The 24,096-nt window shown below is 34.8% G+C and overlaps 1 protein-coding gene and 1 long non-coding RNA gene across 7 annotated transcripts; one reads left to right on the forward strand and one right to left on the reverse strand.

The window, feature by feature from the left end:
* Positions 1-8,484: 8,484 nt before the first annotated feature.
* On the forward strand, positions 8,485-12,577 carry LOC114311792 (uncharacterized). Of its 6 annotated transcripts, none has more exons than XR_014347141.1 (5): positions 8,485-8,697; positions 9,531-9,600; positions 9,875-10,033; positions 10,865-11,048; positions 12,289-12,577. It is a non-coding gene; the product is annotated as an uncharacterized LOC114311792 (long non-coding RNA). The 6 variants fall into 6 exon arrangements; XR_014347140.1 differs by having other exon boundaries at positions 8,683-8,697; positions 9,528-9,600; XR_014347138.1 differs by lacking the exon at positions 9,531-9,600 and having other exon boundaries at positions 8,519-8,697.
* Positions 12,578-17,004: 4,427 nt separating this feature from the next.
* On the reverse strand, positions 17,005-21,101 carry LOC114286812 (protein rolling protein). Its single transcript, XM_028230024.2, has 8 exons — positions 20,461-21,101; positions 19,329-19,362; positions 18,870-19,115; positions 18,229-18,318; positions 17,823-17,888; positions 17,588-17,682; positions 17,429-17,476; positions 17,005-17,329 (listed from the first exon to the last, which is right to left on the reverse strand). The coding sequence occupies exons 1-8, from the start codon at positions 20,835-20,837 to the stop codon at positions 17,212-17,214; spliced, it is 1,074 nt and encodes a 357-aa protein (XP_028085825.2). The 5' UTR covers positions 20,838-21,101; the 3' UTR covers positions 17,005-17,211.
* Positions 21,102-24,096: the final 2,995 nt, after the last annotated feature.

Raw genomic sequence — 24,096 nt, forward strand, 5'->3', positions numbered from 1 at the left:
AAAATTGTATTGAGATTCTTTTATTTCTTAATAGGGTCATATTCAATACCTGCTTTATTAAAAACACATCTATGATTTCCAAGAAGCATGTTGAGATTATCTCTACTTTTTACAAAATTTTCAAGTGTTTTTGTTAAATCATCAACATTATTTTTTAAAGTAGTTTTCTCATTAGAGATAGTATCAAAATCATTTTTCAAAATAATTTTTTCTTTCTTTAATTCTTCTACATTAATAGATGAAGATGCAACAGATTTCTTCAATACATTATTTTTGGCACAAACTTTTCTAAATTCATGTGATAGTTCATGGAACGCACTTTCAAGTTCTTCATAAAGAGTAGTTACCTCATCTTGAGTAGAGTCTTCATCTTCAAGAGCCATGAGACACAAGTTGGCTACTTCATTTTCAATTTCATCACTTGAACTTTCATTTTCACTTGAGTTTTCATGTTCTTCTTCATAGGATGATACTTTGAATGCGATTCCACTTTTCTTTTTGTTTTCAACATTCTCATGTCCTTTCATGGTGATCTCATGAGTTATAAAAGAACTCATAAGCTCATCCAATCCAAGTGTGGAGAGATTTTTGCTTTTATAATGGTCGTTACCTTTGCTTTCCAATTCTTTAGTAAACACCTAAGAATTTTTCTTACCAACTCACTATTAGTATAAGTTTTGCCAAAGATTTCAAAGAGTTTACAATTTCAGTAAATCCAGTAAACATACTTGAAATAAATTCATCAGAGTTCATTTTAAATAATTCATAACTATGAACAAGCATATCAATACAAGATTTCTTTACTTGGTTTGTACCTTCATAAGTTACTTCAAGTTTGTCCCAAATTTCTGTTGCCAAATCACAACTTGAAATTCTATTATACTCTTTAGAGTCTAATCCACAAACAATGGTGAGTTTGGCTTTAGCATTGGCTTGCAATAATTTGTGATCCCTCTTATCACATTCATCTTCAGTTTTAGGTACACTAATATTGTCTACTAATTTGGTAGGAATTTTTGGACCTTTGGTGACAATAATCCACATAACATAATCAGTGGCTTATAGGTATATGGTCATCTTATCTTTCCAATGACTATAGTGGTTTCCGTCAAATAATGGTGGCCTATTGGTGGCTTGTCCTTCAGTAGTGCTAGTGCTAGCTAAGGTTGCCATAGATCGAAACTCTTAGATGGTTAAATCTAAAGCAAGAGTCTAGACTTTGATACCAATTGTTACCCAAAAGACAACCTAAGAGGGGGGTGAATTAGGTTTTTACAATTAAAATTAATAATACCCTAATAAAAATTATGACTAGCACAATAGATAAATATAATTAATGAAATAAAAATAATTAAAATAAGTGTCTTAACAACTATGTCAGTTAATGATTTTAACATAGTAAAAATGTGAAATACAACTATGGCAATTTAAAATAAAATAAAGAGATAAGGGAGAGAGAGGCAAACAAATTTGTAGTAGTTCGACTTCAACTCGGCCTACGTCCACTTCTCAAGCTTCACTTGAGATTTTCCACTATCTTCTAGCTTGATAGGGGTGCTAGCAACCTCTTTACAAATGGAACAATCCTCCACGGATTTTACACAGACTTCACAAGTCCAAACCCTTGCAAATCTTAGGTGATTCACAATCACTCTCAAGATTTCAAGAACACAGTGTTTGCAACACTTTTACAAGATGAAATGGTATTTTTGCTTTCAAAGAAAGCTTACAATAAATATCTCTCAAAGATAGATATATAAAATGAAGCTTTAATTTTTCTGTAAATCTCACACATGAAAGATGGGTTTAAAGCTATAAGGCTTAGTGTATAATTTGTGAGAAAAGATGTAAGTGATTATAGATCAAAGAATATTTTCAAGTTTTTTGTAACTTGTTTACATTAGAGGCTTTGGTATATATAATGAAAATTATAACCGTTGTATTCATTTGAATTTATAACCGTTTATAGCCGTTATAGTCATTTGATTTTATAGCCGTTTATACTCGTTGTACTTCCATCATTACCAATTTGAATATGTTCCACTCCATCATTACAAATTTGAATATCTTCCACTTTAACCTTTTGAACCTTTTGGCCTTTTGAACCTTTATAGCCGTTGTACTTCCATCATTACTAATTTGAATATCTTTCACTTGAATCTTTTGAACCTTTTGGTCTGCTGCTGTGCTAGGCTGTTTGAACCTTTGTTTTGGGCTGTTTGAACTCATCATTTAATTAAATATTAAATACATTCTAACAACATTTAGGATAAAGATTTAGGTGAGAAATAATGGAACAAAATAAATTTTAATTCTATTTTTCTCTTTCAAATAAATCATCAAAATAAATTTTGATTAAAATATAATTAAATAAATCATCAAAATAAATTTTGGATTCTATTTTTCTCTTTCAAATAAATTAAAACATAATTAAATAAATCATCAAAATAAATAAGTCTAACAATTTTTATAATAGTTGGGATTCCTTAACATTTCTATAGAAAAAATTTAATACAGAGAAATTTTGCCATGACATCGAAATTTTTTAATTTTCACAAATTTTTTTTTGATTTCATAGAGAAATTTCTCTGATATAATCACAAAAAAATTTATCAAAAAATCTTAACTAATAAAAAAATATATTAAATCTCTCACACTATCCAACATTGATGAAAATGCTTCACTATTTTTTTCGAAAAAAGTAAGTAAAGTGAATAGGAGTTTATTAGAAAGAAATAGGATATTTATGTAAAAATAAACCTGGACATAAATAAATATAAAAAATAGAGGATTGCTATTAGCACATACCTTTTTACTTTAGCCCCTAATTTCTTTGAACCCCCACCCAACAAAATGAAACCCCTTCATTTTTTTCTTTAAACCCCCACCTTAATACCAACTATACCCCTCGTCTTTTTGACTCCCAACTTTTTTTCTGTAATTTTTCTACCACCATCGACAGTCTCATCCCTCCGGTGACCTTCCCGACCGGCGACCCCCTTCCTCTTCCTTTTTTTTCCACATTCGCTCTCTCTCTCTCTCTCTCTATCTCTCTTCCCTCTTCTTTTTCTTCTTCCTGAGATCTGGCTTCTCATTCTTCAAGGTGGCTATTACCATGTCTCCGATGCAAGCAGAAGGCAATTGATTCAGCCTCCCCTTGATACACTTCATTGATATGATGTACAAATTCTTTGCCCCCATGTTGTCCGCACAGTTCATCGCCGTCCTTGGCTGTTGAACTCATGTGCTTGACGGAGGACCCAGATAGGTTATCGTAGGAGTCACGGGATTTGCAAAAAATAGAAGAGAATCTAGAAAAAGAAGTACTTGGGCTTTTTGATCTGGTGGTGGTGGTGGAAGGTGGTGTTGATGTGTTTGAGTTCGTCGTCTTTGGCGACAGAGCAGGGTCGTGAGGAGTCGCAGTCGGTGGTGGTGCTAGCAGTGGAGTCACGAGAGTCGGTGGTAGTGGTATCGGAGGAGGGTGCAGACCATGGAGAAGTGGAGGGAGAAGAGTTGGCCTTTGTAGAAGAGTTCGTCGCCGAGACAAAGGTGGTGGTGGTGGTGGTGGTGGTGGAGGTGGTGGTGGTGAAAAGATTGGTGGGGTAGGGTTTGGAAAATTAGGATGAGGGTTAGGGTTTGGAAAATTAGGGTTAGGGTTAGAATGTTAAGGATGAGGATAAAAATGTAACTTTATGTTTGGACAAAATTGGAATCAAAAAAAGAAAAAAAGAAAAAAAGAAATGGGGGTTCCAAAGAAAAAAGGTAGGTGCTAATAGTTGCACTAAAAAAAAAAGGGGAATTTGATTAAAACCCCTTCATAATAAAACTTCAATGCATTAAGAGCAAGCATAAAAAGTTTTCTTTGATAAGTCCAACACATACCACTATTATCAAAATATTAAATTTTAAAATAATATAACTTTTAATATAAATGTCGATTTTTAATAATTTTTAGAATCTTCTCATCAAGATCTATCAAGTAATATCCATGTTGATTATGAAATTCTTGAAAGAAAAAAAATTATTACCATCAAAATTGATGCAAACAGTAACAGTAACAGTAACAATAACATGTTACTTTGTCTTACAGTAAAAAAAAAAGGCAACTTTTAGCTTTTTACCCATTTTGGGTCACATTATCTCTCACATTTTTTATCCACAAAAAGACAAAATAGACTAAAAAATCCAAAAAGCCAGCTTTTTATCAACTTCACAAAACACCACTTTGTCAATATTGTCCAAGAATAAAAAAATATTTTACTTTATCCTTACTCAATTATGTGTTTTCTCTCAGGGGATTTATGAAGCAAAATAAATAAATCTATCATTTTCACCAAACAAGGGTTCAATAAAGGGGTTTTAGCCAAATTTCCCAAAAATGAAAATAAGAAGGCCTCTCTCTTGTCTGAGATCCAATTGGAGCGTGTTATTAGGTCCATAGAGACCCATCACAGGTTCTATTTCGATAATCCGAATAGTTCAATATGAAGAACTTGTCAAGTACTTTATTCTTACAAAACACATTAATCAGATATCGATAGCTACTTGATCGGATCATATTTCTTTTAACAATAAATATAATTTTCAAAATAAATTGTTGGCAAAAAATTGATTCGATCAAATAGGTATCAATATCCGATCAACGTAATTTTTTTATAGAAATAAATTATTCGACGAACTCTACACATTAAATAATTTGGATTATCGAAAAAGGACATGTGGTAGGCTCCACGGGAGTTCGAATCCCCTCCTTGATGCCTCTCCTTCATTTCTTACTGATCAGCCATTGCAGATCCAACAACTATATAATATATATATATATATATATATTAAAACAAATTCAATTCGTTTTCCCGCCCAAAACAGAATATAGCTTATACAGCTTTTTTACACTCACGCACTCTCACTCAGCCCCCTTCTCCTCTACTCCTCCACTGAACCTACCCTCACCGGCGACCCACTCCCGTCGACGGAGAGAAGCTCCTAAAACACCGGCGAGAAGCTCCCAACCTCTATTTTCCTTCTTTCTCTCTTTTGCTTTTATTCCAAACCTTAGGCTGGTGGACAAAGGTCATATTTATATAAATTAATTGATGTTTCTTATTCATTAACCTTGGCTCTGGAAATATGAGAAGACTGATAAGTGATTAGGGTTTGAAGCTTTCTTTTGTTTAGCTATCTTGTTCCAAAGGTTTTATGGTTCAAAACTTCTTCCAAACCTCAAGTTATTTTTTGTTGTCATTTTGCCTTCGCTGATACTCCTCTAAAATGTTATGGTATTTGTTGTTTGTTGCAGAGCTCTATTGTCCATTAATGCTTTGAACCTATTTACTATATATATACAAATTGTCTCAAAGGGTAACTATTCTATTGGAAATTAATTTTAAAAGTTGCATGCTGGGACCATTCATTATGTATTTTGCAAAAGAAAATTCACTATATTTTTTCTTTTTTTAACATATCAAGGAAATTGATCTTTTTGCCAATTAATTTATGGGGATGGTTGAATTAAAATCGATCTTAGGTGTGGATATGAATCCTGATGGACACAAATTAGTATATCATGAACCTGATTTGTTGGTAAATTAACCCTAGGGAAGAAAAAGAAAAACAAAGGGGTATGTGTGGTTGACTCTGCTAAGTTTAAACTGAAACTTGGACTACAATATGAGATTGCTCCATTTATTAGTTTAAGTTTTCAGTTCTGTGGCACCACACCTTTGGAAAAATCTAATTCTTTGCTTTTGGTTTTTTGAAAAACAAACTTATATGAGGATAACAGATGTAGCAATAGAACACAAATTTACCACCATTTTGTATGCAAATATTGCACCAGATCTCTATTTGTAGAACAAGTAGTGAGCTAAAAGCATTTGAATTGCACCCAAAAATCTGATAACCCTGAAACTTTTCCAATTCTCCAGCTAAAATTTCACACACATTCAGTTCAAGTAATAAATTCAGCTGAAATTAATTTTCACATCATAAATGTATGGGTAATCCCCATATTAGCACAAACACGAAATATGATTTCAAATGTATTCAAATATTCCTACTCAGATAAAAGTATAAAACTATAAATACAAATTACAAATTACAAATTAACAACTATGAACACTAATCTATGAGTTCCAACACCAAGTCTATAAGTTACATCAACAACATTAACAACATTAATAAAACACACTTTCTGGCCCAATTTTAGCATGATGAACAATTTTCAGCATGATGAATTGTAACATGAATAGCAATAGTTTGACCAAACATTCCAGCTCAATTTCAGCAACTTTTTCAGCAACATTAAGGAAGAAACCTTCGTTTATGAGCTCCTATGACTGAATTTTCCAATGCCTTCTGCCTCTTTGTGCCTGTCAATAGCCTAAAATGGAGGGAAAAAAAAATTAAAAAACACAGTAGCAAACTAAATTTTCCCATGATTTATGCCACCTAAAACCCTCATCCTTCATTAAAAATCCAACTTTTTTATATTAAAAAAAAAAAGAAAAAAAAAAGACTCCAATTGAATTAGAATTACTTGTGTTAGGTTTTTATCCTTGACAATCTCGTTTGATAAAACTCCTTTCAATTGTAATTGTATTCGATCTTTTATTTCAATGAGGCTATGAGTTTTAGATGTAAATCCAACCCAAATTGTGTCTATGCAGAGGAGTTTGTGATCTTAATCCCATCATGTTTGCCACTTTGCTGACTATGTGGATCGAGTTGTTGTTTGTCCGCTTGAGCGGACATTCCTACGCTCGAGTGAAGATCGTGACCTTTCAGAAGTTTCACTTGCCTACAAAAGTACTAGAAGTTGTTTTTTCCCGCTCGAGCGGCCATTCCTACGCTCGAGTATAGATCCGCTCAAGTGGCCATTCTTGCGCACAAGCGGAAATCGCGGATCTATTTTCTATAAATATGTGTTTCAGTCCGATTTTAAGGTACAGCTTCCAGATCTTATTCTTGGGTAGTAGGGGTTTTATCTAGAGCTTCTTTGCTTGTTTTCCTTTGATATCTGTATTAATTATGAATTGAGTGGATCATATCAAAGGATTTGTTTGTTTTATTTATTCAATGCAAAAGAGAGAGTTGTTTTTTGGTAGATTACGTGGAATTTGGGCTTGAAGCTTTGGTAGATTCTAGAGTGGCTCATTGTCATGGATTCAACATCGGCGTCGTGGATTCAACGTTAGGCAAGACAATTCTGAGGTGAAGACCGTGGTGGAAGAGGCATATAGGGGTCGGTTTACACTACAACAAAAAGAGTCTTTAGAGACGAAAACTAATGACGAAAATCAATTTTGTCACGAAAGACGTACCTTTTAATGAAGAAAACAATTTTTCGTCTCCAAATGTATCATATTTAGAGAGAAAAATAAAATTTCGTCACCAATCTTGATACATAATAAAAAAATTAGGTGACAAAATTATTTTTCGTCATTATTTTTATTTTTTTGTCACCAAAGATTTTCCTACATTTTTTTTTGGATTTTGAGACTTTTGGTGAGGAAAAAATTGGTCACCAATTATAAAATTATTAGTGACGAATATATTTTCATCACTAATAATTTTTAATATTTTGATATCATTTAGTGAGAAAATTATTTTCATCGTTAATAATTTTGTTTTTGGTGAGAAAATAATTTTGTCACCAATTTCAGAGGAAAAATTAAGTGGTAATGAAAAATAAAATAGGTTACTAATTTTTCCCCACCTTTTATCTAATTGTTTTCCTCCCCCCTCTCTCTCTTTCTCTCAAAACACACACACACACACACACAATAACTTCTTCCTTCTCTCTGCCCTTGCTACTTCCCGTTGTCATTGTCCCTTCTCATTGTTCAGTATTGCTTCCGACATCATCTCTCTAAGCAAGCACATTGTTCTTTCTCTACTCTTGTAAAGACCGAAAAAATAAAATTCAAAATTTAAATGATGGGTATTTATTTTTCAAAAATGACGGATGGAACAACGTTCATTTTAGTTTATAGTAGGATTTTGGTATTGAAGCTTTGGGTTTTAAGACCCATGACATTATAATTTGGATTTATGTATGTAAATCTTACTCAACTGTTTGGTCCTTTTTAATTATATAATCCTTTTTAATTATATAAATGATGGAGACCATCTTGAGCTTATCTAAAATATTGTGTAATCTAGTCTCAATCGAAAATTTATTTTAGATTATTAAACTTCATTTATTTTGGATCCAATTAATTAAACTATGTTTCATTTGAATTACTTGTTATTGCTATTATGAGAGGGTTGCGAATATTTATAGTGTTTCCCAATCAAACGAAATGTATATTTGTGATAAGAAAAATTATATCATTTTATATTATAAAATATTAAGATGATGTTAAAATAAAATTTTAATTAATATATATATATATATATAATAATTATTTTCAGTGATGGTTGTTTCTAGACCCTTCTGGGTGGAACTCTCTTTATCTACGCACCAGTAATTTCTAGGGTTAGGGTTTTTCACGATCCAACTAAGGTTTCAATTCAGAGAGGGAGAGACGAAGAAGCAGAAGAAGAAGACAATAGAAGATTAGCACAGCAATGGGGAGGTACAGAAGCCGAAGCCAAAGCTACGGCCCAAGGCGTAGCAAGCGATACCAGGTCTCGCAAAGACCGACGCTCCCCTGCCCCTTCTGGTCTCCTCGTTCGCAACATCTCCCTCAACGCCAGGTCTCTAATCTCTCTCTCTATTTTTTTTTTATCATCCTTCAATCCCTTGATCTATATATATATATATATACATATTGATATAATTACTACTTTAGTGTGTTGATTTGTGGTTTACGAGTTTGCATTTAAATTTTGGGATGGTTTGATGAGTAAAATCGTTTAGCAATATTGGGCATTTTGATGAATGAGAAGAAATGTTGGCTGGATGTGAACAACCAAATAGGAATTGAATAGATTCACCAACAGTTACAGGGGCTACCTCAAGTATTTGATTCTTTGTTGCTTAGCATTTCATTGTTACGGTTTCTCATGAATTTCTAGTGGGTTTAGCAAAAACTTTTTTGTCCCAATTTATATGAGTTCAATCTAATGTCAATATGATCCATGGCACTGGAGTTCATTTTTTCAATGTTCACAATCGTTATGAACTTAACGGGATTTGCGGTTGTGGGTGTAGGGAATTGGTAGGTTGACATAGGAACCTTATGTAGGAATTGGCAATGGGGCAGGGTCAAAAAGCCTTATGCCTATTGATCCATGTGTCACCTCTTGAGGCTCACACGTGGTTAGAGAACTTGGAGAAGGTGATGTAGTGGTGACATGGTCGAGCCACATGGCAAGTGGAGCCATAGACCCATATGCCCAAATTGTTATTTACTTTTTTTTTGGGTAGGTGAGTTTTTCTTCTAAATATGTAACAAGTATCATTTTAAACCTCGATCTTGTCATTATATGATTGTTTTAAATGTTATTATTCTCTTACACCCTCTTAAAAAAAAAAAAGAAGAAAGAGGAAGTCTAATGATTCTACTTGATTCTTTACTGGCCAGAAGATCTTAGAATCTCATTTGAACAATTTGGTTTGATAGAGGATGTTTATCTACCTAAGGATTACTACACTGGGTATGATTATTTTAGCTTTTATATTTCCGTGTGTGTTTTTGTTATTTTGTTTGTTATCAAATATCTAGAAAGTTCTACTTATTCCAAAATATATATATATATATATAATAATTGAAACAAGAGACAAGAGAAAAGAGTGAGACCCCTACTGCCAATTCCATTACATGCTTATGATATATTTTGTTGTCTCTTCAAGAAAATATTTTGCTTTACACATATGGATCCTGACACATGTTTTGTTTTTGTTTTTGTTTTGTCTCTTGAAATCTGACAGTAGGTAATTGGTGTGGATGATGTGGTCTTAAGAGTGGCTTGTATTTGCTGTAACTGGGATGCATTATCTCTAATGTTCTGGTGAGTGTGCAGGGCCTTGGAGGTGTATGCTGGTCTCCTTTTTAGGGAAGTGGGTTAAGTGAAGTGACTACATCAATAGGTGCTAGTCTCCTTTTTATTATTTATTTTTTTGCTAACTTTTGTTAATGCATGTTTTTCAAAGCTGGTACACAGTGTAGAGATGTGTGGGTTGAGGGATGGTGAGCTCTTATATTAGGGCTGTGAATTGTGTTTGATACAAACTTTTGAGGGTTGAGTGGTTGTGAGATCTCTATATTTCCAATTGTGTTTTTGTGCAGGTACTAGCTGGTCCTCAATTAAGGGATGTTATTGTTGAGAGTTGAGAGTTGAGTGGTGTGAGCATATATTTTTGTTAGGTTTTTTGTGGTGATAACTGCTCTCTTTCTGTGTTGGAGTGTTCATATGTGGGTTGAGTGATGGTAGTAATAAATCAGTGAGATTTTGATGCAGTTACTGTTGATGTTTGTTTCTATTGAGTGTATTGATTGCTTGTCTTTCCAGGATCAATTAAGTGAGGCTTTGGAGCAAGCTGTCCATCTGTTATAGAACAATTTTGAGTAGTTATGCTGCTCAGTTATACATTGGTTGAGCTACCTACTGCTACAACCTGTGTATATGCTGCTGCTGTGTTTAGGCTGGGCAGGTCTGGTTTGCTGCTCTGTTAAGTGAAGTGGGTACATGTTGTAGTTGTGTATATGCTGTGTAATCTGTGTATATGTTGTTCTGATGCCTCTGCTGTGTTAGTGTCCTGGGCTAGAGGTCACTGTGGTCTGTGCTTGGAGTTTTTTTTTTTAATTTAGAGGTGTTTAGTTGATGTTGTTATTTTGGTTTAGATCTTGTAGTCTTGAGTTTATTGGTGGTTTATGTCTCTTGTTCAGCCTCATCATTTCGTTATGTGGTGCTTGACCAGGTTGGGCTTTCATAGGGCTTACCAATGCCACCAAAACGATTGGCGCAGTCATCTCTTCAACCTTCGCATGAGGCAATTTTTGTTTGGAATGAGGATTTACATGACAATGTGGAGACCCAACACTCACAGCCACTTGATGTCGATATAGAGGCACAGAGGGAGGCAGCCCCCCAATCTAGTGTCGGTAAGATGCTGAATTTTACTATTAAAATGAAATTCTCTATATTAATATAATGTGTACTTGTCACATTTACATATAGTGAGATTTGTTATTATACTTATATAATAATTACTGAGTAATATATCATTTATCCATAATCATGTCATATCATCATTCTAATTTTTTTTCCCTACTCAGCACAGCGAGTTAATATATATATATATATATGTAATTTAGGTAAAAATAAAGTGGGTGGTGGATTCTCAACATTCATTGTGTTCATGCCAACAGTTACAAAATTATAATGAATGATTTATGTTTTTCTACTTCAAAATCTTCATTGACAGTAGGTGGTGGATTCTCATCATTCGTTGTCTGCTTTTTCTTCTTTATTTTTTTTCATTTTTTGTTTTCATGTAGTGCTGAAAGCTTTTTCATCTCAGTAGATTTTACTAAGATATTAAAGTTACTTATATTAGGGAGCTTTTTGGTTGAGGGTTGAGTGAACGTACCTCTAAATTCTCTAGCGTGTTCTCCTTTTATCTTGTTGTGGGTTGATGGGTTTTACCTTATGTGTTGCTTTGATTTTTGTTGAGAGTTGAGTGACAATATACGTGGCTCCCCATTGAAACAAGCACATGACTCCTAGTTTGAAAATTAGTTTCAATTATGTATTTTTCCAACACTTAAGTTTGAAAATAGGTCATTGAGGGACAAAATAATGAAATATGAATAAGGGTTGGGAAACATCATGAACACCTCGAGAGTAACCAATGTAAATTATGAAAATTTATAGAACAAGCATGAGACTCCCAATTTAAAAACTACTTTCAAATTTGTAAATTTCCAACACTTAGGCATGAAAATAAGTCATCGGGGGGCAAAATTGTTAAATAAGCACAAAAAGGTCTAGAAATTATCATGAACGCGTTGGGAGGGATCAACATAAGTTGTGAAAACTTACAGAACAATCATAGGACTCTCGGTTAGAAAACATTTAGGCTTGAAAATAGGCCATTAGGGAGTAAAAGCTTGAAATAGTCGTTAAAAGGCCCGGGAAACATCATGAACACCTTGGGAGGACCTAATGTAAGTTGTAAAAATTTACGGAACAAACAATAAATTTTGGTTTGAAATTTACTTCGAAGTTTTCATATTTTCTCTTTTAGGTTGCATATTCACATATTTAGTGAATGGTTTCTTTAACCTTTTGTTGTTGTTGTTGTTGTTGTTGTTGTTTTTTTTTTTTTTTTTTAAATGGCAGATTGGAGATGAACGAATTTGGTAACCTGCATAGCAAGAACTTTTTGTTGAAATTACTAGACACGTATCCATCATAGTGCCATTGTACTTTTTGTTGATATTACCAAACATGTATTTTGACTATGTTGTCACGGGTTGTGATTATATTGTGATGGATCTTATCTTTTTGTTGATACTATCAAACATATATTTTGACTATGTTGTCGCTTTATGCAAATGAACAGGTTTTTGTAATGATCTGTAATGGATATTATATTGAACAGAATATTAAAATGCATAAGTTATTTTGATTGTGTTGTCGCAGTTTTGATTTTACTATAATTGATGTTATATATTAATTTCTTGATACTATGAGACATGTATTTTGCTTGTGTTATTTAATGAAAATGAACAGTTTAATTTTATATTGATTAATATTAGATATTTTATTGAATAAATAATTAAAATGCACAGGATTGCTTATTGAAAAAAATATATATAAATTGCAAATATATATGCCACAATTTTTAAAATTTATTTATTATTGGCGACAAAAAAAAAATTGTCGCTAAAATTTTCTAATCTCAACAAATAATTTCGTCACACATGTTCAGTATTTCGTCACTAAATTAAAATATTTATTGACAAAAATTTTGTCACTAAAGGGTCTTTTTTTACATCTTTTGGTGACAAATATTTTTGTCACTAAAAATTTTATCACTATTTTTAATGACGAAATATTTCGTCACCCAAAACAAATAGAATAAAATTTTATTTAATTTTAGTGACGAAATAGACATTATAGGTGACAAAATATTTAACATTTAGTGACGAAATGTTTCGTCACCAAGTACCAATAATTGGTGACAAAATAAAATTTCGTCACCAGGTACTTTTTGTGACGACCAATAGGTGACGAACGTGGTGACGAAATAATTTCGTCACAGATCAGTTTGGTGACGAAAATTGTACTATTGGAAACGAAGTAATTTTGTCATTAAAGAACCATTTTGTTGTAGTGTTAGTTCGGGTGTGAATTTGCTAGGTAATTGAAAGTACATTTGTGTAATTTCTTTTGTCTTCTTAGTAGATTATTTTGTGGTTTTTGCCTATGATTTTTTTATCACAATTAGAGGTGCTTCAATTGTGATTTTTCTACATTAAAATTAGTGTGTCGATTTGACTTAATTATTTAATTAAGATTATTATTTACTAGTTAAAATTAATATATACTCATAAATCAATATATAGAGAATTTCTAAAATTTTCAACTTGAATCAGACAAAAACACAATGAAGAATCTTATACCATTCGGCAACAAAAACACAATCAGGAAAGAGAGAGAGAGAGAGAGAGCGCGAGCTTGCATGTGTAAGGAGAAAGAAGGAAATACGTCGTCCGATTGGGTTTCAGGACCTTCTCGCTGTCATCGGGAGTGGATCGCCGGTGAAGGTGTATCTATTCTATATAAGCTTGCTTGAATCAGAGCTTCTCGCCATCGTCCAGAGTGGGTCCCCGGTGAGGGTGGGTCAGCAGTGAGGGTGGGTTCGGTGGAGGGTTCGATAGAGAAGTAGAGGAGAAGGGGGCTGAGTGAGTGTAAAAAAGCTCTATAAGCTGTATTCTGGTTTGGGCGGGAAAACGAATTGAATTTGTTTAATTTTTTTTTTTATTTTGTATATAGCGGTTGGATCTGCAACAGGAAATAAAGGAGAGGCATCAAGGAGGGGATCCGGACTCGCTCCACGGGGTAGACAGCACCGTCCAGTCCAAGCCTAACCTAGGAGAGTGGAAGCAGTAAATCTCAGCTCAGGGACAGGGAGGCCTCTCTAAGGCTCTGCAATCCGAGATAGATACTATTCTCTGTAATCTCTCTCTACAAGAAGAAGTGTAGTCGGGAAGATGCAGTTTTGCATGAAAACCCAAATGGAGGAAAGACCATAACATAATGCTAGAGGCGGAATCCTCCGACAGAATCGACAATATGAAGGCAAAGATTCAGGACAAAGAGGGCATACAGCAACGCCTCATCTTCGCCGGAAAACAGACCTAGCCGACTACAACATCCAGAAGGAGTCTACCCTCCACCTGAGAAGAAGACCTACACCAAGGCCAAGAAGAAGAAGAAGTGCCCTGACGCCGAGTGCGGTGCCGGAACTTTCACTTTGACCGTCACTATTGTGGTAAAAGTGTGGCCTTACTTATGTCTATATCTATCCCCAGCAAGTTTGAATCTTTCTTGCTCTCTGGATATCTATCTGTTTAGGTGGTTTATGATTGTTAGTTGTTGTTGTTGTTGGATATCAATTATGAGGATTAACAACTCTTTTAGATACGTGCTCTGTTGATGTTATTATCTTTAGTGTCTATTATGTGATTTGGTGGAATTGTTGTTAATGTATTGGTTGGTTTGTTGAGCTTTTCGTGTTTTTTTTTTTTTTTTTCTGAATTTCTCTTGTAAATCTTTTTATTGTGAATATATATATATATATATATATCAATTTTCACATGTCATTTTGCTGTCATTATTGGCATTGATAAGCTTGGCACAATTAATGTCGGTTGACTGCTGGGATTTTGTTGAGAGATTGGAATAGAATTAAATTTTAATAAAGAATAGAGAAACTGATTTTACAATCAATTGTGGCGTTGCGAATATTTGTCAGAATATGTTAGCTGGATATGTTCAAAAATTTATGCATGGATTCATTATGTTCCTGTGATTTGGCAACAATGATTCATCCCACTAAAAACATCACCACTAATAGCACTAATGCATTAAAAAAGTAAAAAAAAATAAAATAAAATACAACTCCAAGACCAAAACATCACATCATTAATGGCGGGACCCACTGCCACCTAATTAGTGGGAGCACTAATTAGTGCTCCCAAGCATTTTTCGTGATTTGGAGCCAAGTAATAGTTGCTTCTAGAGTTTAAACATATTGAGCTTTTTGAATTTCTAAAAAATTATGAATGAACCACTCTGCTTCCCTTTTGATGCTGTGGTCAGATAAGAACACCCTTTCCAACCCAATTAAAAGTATAATTTCTGTAAAACTATACCCAATGAAAAATCACATCAAGATCAAGTCTCCGAACCTCCACTTTATATGCTATTCACTTCAGTTTTAAGTTGCAACTTTCCCTTTAATTCTAAAACTTACCTTTACAAACTGAGAAGGCATCTGATTGTACCTCCCATATCACTTTTATCTGAACAAGGTACTTACTAATAAATAATATTTGTTTCATCAGTTTACAAATTAATTTTGTCAATTTAGTTTATGTAGCACTTTTACAAATGTTGGAATTCCAGTTTTAGGTTCCCAAATTCTGCTATTTTTTCTCTGATATTTAAATAATTTCATTGCATAGTAATAACCCAACCCTTCCAAGTTTTTCATCTACATGCATATACATATTTTGTCAACTTAATTTTAGGCATTTTTTGGGCACTGAAATGCCTACTCTAGCCTAGTCTAAGGGAAGGGGATGCTGGCGATTGAACCCAGTGACATGAGGTGGAGAGCCTTAATCACTGGGCCGCCACTTTGTTGCTGAAATCTTTGCTGGATGATGTTCTTGGAATCATGGAAAATGTATAATATGAGAGTCTGAAGAGAGAAATTTATATGTTTTGTCTAGCATGATTGCCTTATTGCCTTTTTTTGTTGGAAAGCAATAGAACTAAGAAACTTATTCTGGACGGCAAACAGTTAATGCAACATTGAGTTTCAGTTGATCTTGTTGCATTAGCAGGCATATGTTTTAATCTATGAATAGACGAGTTTCCTGTGATACTTTGATGGAACTCGCCTGGTTTACCTCTACTAATTTGCTTTAAGAAATCCTTGCAGAATTGACATTTCACAACCTGTCGTATGGCCATAAATGTGTATATATATTGTTTCTATTTACTCTTTATATGGACATTGTTGGATTGCTTTTAAGGGGCTTCCTTTTAATTTTTACATGCACATTTGACCTGATGAAACCTTGGTTTTTGAGTTAATTGTCTGAAAGTAGTAGAGATTGTTTTACATATCCAGCTTAATGAGGTTAAGATATCAAAGAAAGCAAATACCTAAAATTTGGTATAGAAATTGTTGGAACACCATGGCTTAACAGGCTTATTGTTCATGTTAACATATAATATCTACTACACCCCACTACCTGTAAAGGCCACAATGTATACCTGTAATGTAGCTGTAAAGCCGGAGACTTTCACTTCAGCTTTAGCCTATCTCAATGTAATCACCATGCATCCGATTCCATTTGTCTCCCTCTCCTCTCTATAAAGAGAGGGAGCTCACTCTCTTGTAAGATACAGAAACACAATACAACAACACCAATTCTTCAGTTCAGTCTCTCTATTCTCTCCCTCCTTACAAATCTATCAGTTCAGAAGGTTTCTATCAATTGCTTGGGACTAATTCCTACAACAACAACAATAACAACAGAAATGGTGATTGTTTTCAAGCAATTTCTACTTTTTATGCTTTCATTGTCTTAATCTTTTGATTACTCTTTTTTGTCAGTGGCAGATTGCCCTGCATTAAACACAGAAGTATTAGCATAGGGCCACAGTTAAATTTTCCTGTAAATTGAAGGAGATCGGGAAAAAGGGATCTGTAGCATAGGGGTTAGGGTGGTTGGAACTTGAAAGCCCATACCAGCTGGTGATTACATATGTAAAAGGGAAGAAAAAAAAAAGGAGAAAAAAAGTTGGACTTTGAGATTAGTGTGTAAAACCAGTGGAAGCAATCTCACTCCTCTTCTCCCATAATGACCAATAGGGTATGTATACTATTGTTTGGAAATGGGTGTGCGTCTACTATTGTTGTTCCCTCCTTTACATATACAAGCAGATCATTTGATAACAACATAATATATATAATGCCTTGGAGGCTTAATAATAATTATATATATAAAAAAAAAAAACACACTAAAATGACTTCACAAATGATTGGGGGAACATTCTAGGAAAAATGGAGTTCTTGGCTCTTATAAGCAGCGCATATAGTCCATAGCAGGGGATGTGAACCACGGCCAAGCAAAAGTACCTGTTGTAGGATATGAACACCCAACCCATCATTAGTTACACAGCAAAACGTAATAATCAATGTAAAACAGTAAGGTTATAAAATGTGAACAACAGTTACCACAAAGGTGCCCATGGTACTCCAAGCTCAAGGAAAGGATATGGCCACCTGGGAGAGAAACTCCGTAGGTAAATTAATAGTTCTTAAAGCAAAATCACAGATAAAAGAAATAAATTATTGTCCAGCATTAATGGCATAGAAGGGAAACTGGAAGTTTACAGTGATGAATAACCACAGGCATGAACAACCCACTCGAAAATAACATAGCAGCAGCTCCAGAGCACAAAATATGCTAGTCGAAACGAAGGAAATGGCTGCCAAACAAAGACAAATTTGCATCAAACCAAGTGTAAGCTAGAAAAAAGGAACAAAACACCAGAGATCTAGGCTAACTGAAGATCATCATCCTTTTTTCTTCTTTTTTTTCAAGTTGTTAATGGCATGATATACTTACAAGGCTATTAACAGCGGTATCAAGAAGAAGAAAAATGGCATTTAGTGTATGCATGCACCCCATCAACTGCAAGAATAGATGAAGCACAAAATCAGAATAGGTATATTAACATAGGATATATTCAAGAAAGCCAAAATCATTCAAAAAACTACTTAGGTACTCTAGAAAAATCTTAGCTAAAATACAGCACAGACGATTGTATTGAATCAATTATAAGTATATTTTCAAGTTACCGAATAGAGATAATAATAAAATATACCTCGATTGTCACAAAGCGTGTGACATTCTAGTGTAAAATCTTAAATTGAGAGAAAAATATAAAATAAAATAAAAAAATCAAATAGCAGCAATGACGTGATGTTTGCTTCCTAAGAAAATAAATGAAAACAAAGAGCAAGAATCTTACCAGGTTCAGTTCAAGATGTGCATCTGTCAGAAACGGGACAATAATACACCAAAAAACAAGGTCCGTTAGAATGACAGCACCTGCACAAGTCTGTTCATGAAAAGAGGGTCAGATTCACCAACAGAACAATGAGGCCTTTTTTTACCTCAATGCAAAATACACATACGAATAATTAATATCATTTGTGTCCAACCTCTCACCAAAATTGAAAAATTGTCATGCACACAGCAATTTTTTTTTATTCTATTTCTGGTTTATTTAAATTAATCTGCTAATGCATTGATGTCTTTGCCTCTGCTCAGACCGAACATATCATCTGCCATTCCACCCTCTAAAAATATGCCCCCCTTATGCTGTGTTTGGTTGGAGGATTTGAGGAGAGATTTGGAAAGGGAAAGGAAAAATTAGGTGAAATGTGAATAAAATATACCTACATTTCACCTAGTTTCACACACCTTTTCCCTTTCCCTTTCCAAATCCCTCAACCAAACACAGCATTAGTTACATGAATGCAGGGCGGAGGCAGAAGCACATCAATGTTAAGACCAAAATAATGCTAATGTGAATTCCAATACAAATTATGTAATTAGAGAATTTCACACAACACATGAAATGAGATCGTAGTGTAGTGGATGACTGACCTGATACGCAATCTGCATAAGGTATCCCCAGAAACCTGCTCTTTGTTCGATGGCTTCTTGGTCATAGTGCCTTTGCAACTTGATGGTGCCACTCATTTCTTTTGCCCTAAAAGTCATAGCGTTTGTACATGTACTCTGACTCTCTTCCACATCCCTTCTTAGAAATTCTTCCCTCTGCACACTAGCGAAAGGAGGTTTCTTCCAGTAGTAGACCATGCATCCATTTGCAGATACAATTGTCCCTATCTACACAACACATTATATAAATGATGCATGTTAGGTAAAGATCAGATTGAGTTTTGGATCAAATTAAAAACCCTTCCAACAACAAAAAACTACCCATCAATTATGCCTTGTGTGTGGATGTGATATATACGCATCTATGTACAGAATTCAATTTCCATGTATATATATAGCAAAACAAATGCCATTCGTTCTTAAACAAACTTCTTGACTTACGGCGAAATAGACAATAACCAAAGCAAAAGTCCACCTGCAAAACAATATAATATCACAAGAAATTAGGATCATATAATTGTGGCTAGGGATGTAGGAAAAATAAAAAAAAAAACCGATTAGACCGATTAAATCAGAGTAAACCGGCTATATTTGGTCTGGTTTTTAACAAGAATTGATCTGTGCAGTTTTTAAATTTGAATTTTTTCGATTTTCGGTTCGGTATCAGTTTAAGCACCTTGTACACTGATCTAAACCGAAACCGACCGCTTCAACATATATTGTATTTATAATATATATAATCTAATAATCTAATGATATTAATAAGTATAATAATCTTAATTAACCTTATCACCTTTATAACCTAAGTTTGTAAACTTTTTTTATATGTAATCTTAACTCTAACTCATTATTTTTGAAACCTTAGTATTTTTAAACTTTTTTTTATTTTTTTTATTTTTGTTAATTTAGGAATTAAAAAGTATGTATTAAATAGATGGATTGGATAGGTTTGAAATAGTAGACAAATAACGAATTTAATATTTTTATACAAATTAATGATTATATTTAAAAGTGACTCAAGTTTGAAAAATTCTAAACCAATTAAACCGCACCAAACCGCGCCGTTTCAATTGGTTCGGTTCGGTTCGGTTCGGTGCGGTTTGATGTGAGAAGCGGTTTATATCGGTATTCAAAATAATAAAATCGACATTATCGGTTCGGTGTAATTTTTTACCTAAATACCGACCGTACCAAACCGATTACATCCATACTTGTGCCTTTTCACATATTGATTGTACTTCTAATATTTTTGGTATCAAAGTTTGCCACGAAAGGGACTGCTAGTCTTTCGTATTTAAATTAAACAAGAAACTCTCAAACATCAGACCCTATTTTACTGTTTATAATTAGCGTAATTTTTTAATTCCAACTACTTTTTTCTTTTTTGTGACATAAGTAGCGTAATTTTTCTCTGTTGCTTGTGAAAGTAGGCAGGTTTGTGCCAAAGTACGTAAATTTTTTATTTGATTTTTTTCCCCCTCTTTTGTGTGCGTGTGTGTGCGCGCTTTTGATCGCTTTTGTGGGATACAGAAAAAATCCAAACAGTAACAGGAATAAAGAAGGAAGAACATACTCGGTGTAGTAAGCAAAGACGGAGGGGTCATAGATTATGACATCCCAAACTAAGAGCGCAGCCATGATGAGAAACGAGGCAAAACGTAGGGCCAAGAGCCATATTGGGTGCAGCCCTCTCCAACAACTGGTCCAGAGTTGAGTAGAGCTTACATGCCCTCTTGGAGTACTACTTACCCCTGCTGCTACTGCTGCCGCTGCATAGCCACCATGAATGTCGTCTGGCGGTGGAGTTACCACCAGACTCTCATACATGGTTCTGTCTTCTTTGCATTTTCCGGCACCTTCTCTCATCCAAATCACATAGATAGAACCAAGAAATGCTCCACCAACGATGCCAAAGCACACGAAATCATACCAGTACACTACCAATCCCATGATTTAGCAATTCGTACGTAGTCTTATCTTAGTCTGCAAATTCAAGTGATGAAGTCAAGCAATCTCGATTCATCAAAGAGGTCAGGAGACTCTGGTGAATCATTAAGCTCTCGTAGAACTTTCAAGTAGCTGGAGTATTTTACTAGAATTATTAGCTTGTGGTTTGATATGGGGACTGGTAGTTTTGACTGTTTGGTTTGGTACTACATTCTCGTCCAAGAGAAAATTGGGTTGTTGGACCATATCTTTGTCAAAAAGTGCACTAAACATGTAACTAGCCTTTACCCCTTATTTTATTTTGTTTGTTCGTTTGGGTATCTATGATTGTGTGGGGATATATTTTCTGAGTACCAACACGTGGCTAAGGTGACGCCAACATGTCAGTCAAGGTGCCACGTGTCCTGGTTGTTATGCCGAGGTCATCTCGGATGGGCCGAGATTACCTCCGAAGATATCGGAATCCGAGATAAGTGGATGAGGGGCAAGAGTCCTAGAATGAGAGAAGACTTCAGTTTGTATTAAGATAAGATTCTTAGAGAGTTTATCCTAATCTTACTGGGAGTCCAAGATTTGCAGTAATCCTGAGTCCATAGAAGTTAGGCTTCTATTGGGACTAGGTTTATGCTGGCTATAAAAGAGAGGCACCCGCATGGGTCTAAGGTATGCTTTTGATACTCAAGCTTGTGAGTTTAGCACTTGATTTATCTTTGAGAGATATACTGACTTGATCGTCGGAGTGCCCCCGGGTGGACGAACCACCGCCGGAATCTTCTCTTTCTGTTGCAGGTCAGCCAGGTGTCATCTATTCTGCCGGTGCTCTCCAGCTGGTTACTAAGCGGGCAGTGTGGTCAGAAAATCACCCACACAATTTGGCACCGCCTGTGGGAAAGAAAGAAGAATAGATGGCCAATGAAAGAAAGAAGAATAAATGGCCAATGACGGACAGAAGGATCAGATTGGAGACAACGCTCCTGGTGGGAATGGGAGACCTATCAACCTCGACGTTAAAGGGGACGACCGCAACACAGAAACTCATGACCAGAGTAACGGAATGAAAGACGCCGGCCATAAAGGTAACGCACCAAAGACAACAGATCGAAGCGGATACTACAACGAAGATGACCTCCAGGTATAGACGGATAGATACCTGCGGAGGAACGAAGACCCTTCCAGAAGGGATGCAAAGACAGGGGGCATGAGCGCTCCCAAGGAGATAACATTCAAGTATAGAAGAACTCATCCTAAGTGAGCAGATCCCGGATTCCAGATCCTAGAAGACATGATCTCGGCCTAGATGAGTAGGTCCGAGAAGAGAAGAGCTCAACCTGAGTGAGCAGATCCAAGATTCTAGCAGACAAGATCTCGGCACTTAAGTCCGAGAAGAGAAGAGCTCAGTGAACAAATCTCAGATCCTAGAAGATAAAAAAAGAAAACACACAAGGTTGGACTGCAGTTAGCCAGGTTGAAGACCTTTTATAAGATTCGCAAAGGAGTATGTGGAAGCCATGCAGGGGGCAAAGAGAAGAAGAATATGTTTACCACTTGTTGAAATTTGCAGCAATTTACAAGTTGGTTAAATCGATATGATATTTACCACTTGTTGAAATTTGTAGCAATTTACAAGTTGGTTAAACCGATATGATGTTTACTACTTGTTGAAATTTATAGCAATTTACAAGTTGGTTAAACCGATATGATGTTTACCACTTGTTGAAATTTGTAGCAATTTACAAGTTGGTTAAACAGAGATGATATTTAATACTTGTTGAAATTCTGTGTGAATTTACAAGTTGAAGTTAAACCGAGATGATATTTAACACTTGTTGAAATTCTGTGTGAATTTACAAGTTGAAGTTAAACCGATGTGATATTGAACACTTATTGAAATTCTATGTGAATTTACAAGTTGAAGTTAAACCGAGGTCGTATCGGAAGAAGATTGGTTTAAACACTTGTTGAAATTCTATGTAAATTTACAAGTTATAGTTAAACCGAGGTCGTATCGAAAGGAAAATAGTTTAACACTTGTTGAAATTTTGAGAAAAATTTACAAGCTGAAGTTAAGCCGAGGTTATGATAAAGGATGATGGTTAAAACACTTGTTGAAATTTTTGAGAAAAATTTACAAGTTAAAGTCAAGCTCAAGCAATATCTGCGTACTTGCCGACACTACCAGGTTGTCGAAACTTGAAATATGGAAAACTGAAGTCTTGATAAAAGACATTGAGAAAGTGACAAGTCCTAAGCAACACTTGTAAAAATATTTGTTACAATATTTTCAAGTGTTAGGACAAGGCCGAGATGAGCAAGATTAGAAGTTGTGACAGAGGTGTTTTACCCGAAGAGATTGCACAGTCAATGTGTACTTTGAAGACATGCAAATTATTCTAAGTGTAGAATCATACAAGAGCAGAAAAAAGAAGACATTCATTCAAAGAAGAAATTAGAGAAATGCATTTAAAGAAGAAAGAAGGCAGTTCGGCCTAAATAGTGAAAAATAAATTATTTAGACTACAAAAATGGCACGTCGGCTGGATTAAAAGCATACAAAGAAGGACAAAGTACAAGGTACAAGATACAAGGAGTAAAAGAAGGAAACAAAACTACTCGGCATCAATGGCAGGATATAGAAGACAGTTGAGAAGACTTCTCAGCAGCTTTCTCGGCCTCGAGCTCAGCATCGATCTCCTGAAAAGTTTGATCAAAGCTCTTTTCGGCGATTGGCACCTCGGAGTTTGAAGGCAAGGATTGAAAGCAAGAATCTGGAAAAAGACACAGAAAACAGAAACAAAAATGTAATTAGTAATCAAGAATGGTGATGAAGCTATCAGGAATTAAGACAAAAAGATTGCACATGTGTGTCAAGCCAAGAACAGTGGTAGAAATCAACAGATGTGTAAACAGTGTGTATTCAAGAAGATGATTTAGAAACAACGGGTAAAATGTAATTAGTAATCAAAAATGGTGATGAAGCTATTAGGAAATTAAGACAAAAAGATTGAACAGGTGTGTCAAGCCAAGAACAGTGGTAGAAATCAACAGATGTGTAAACAGTGTGTATTCAAGAAGATGATTTAGAAACAACGGGTAAAACAGCAATGGTGATTAACAATGTGTAGACACCCCATTTTTGACCGTCCTCAAGACTTGGACGTCACTGTTTGAACACTCGGTGATTATCCTTGTTTGTGTTCGTTTGGAGTTCCCGGAGGCCTCGGCTCGTGCGCCTTGTCTCAGGATCTCCGAACTTGACCGTTTA

This window comes from Camellia sinensis, chromosome 12 (assembly GCF_055761805.1).
Source record: "Camellia sinensis isolate YWXY chromosome 12, ASM5576180v1, whole genome shotgun sequence".
In the NCBI taxonomy this organism is placed as follows: Eukaryota; Viridiplantae; Streptophyta; class Magnoliopsida; order Ericales; family Theaceae; genus Camellia; species Camellia sinensis.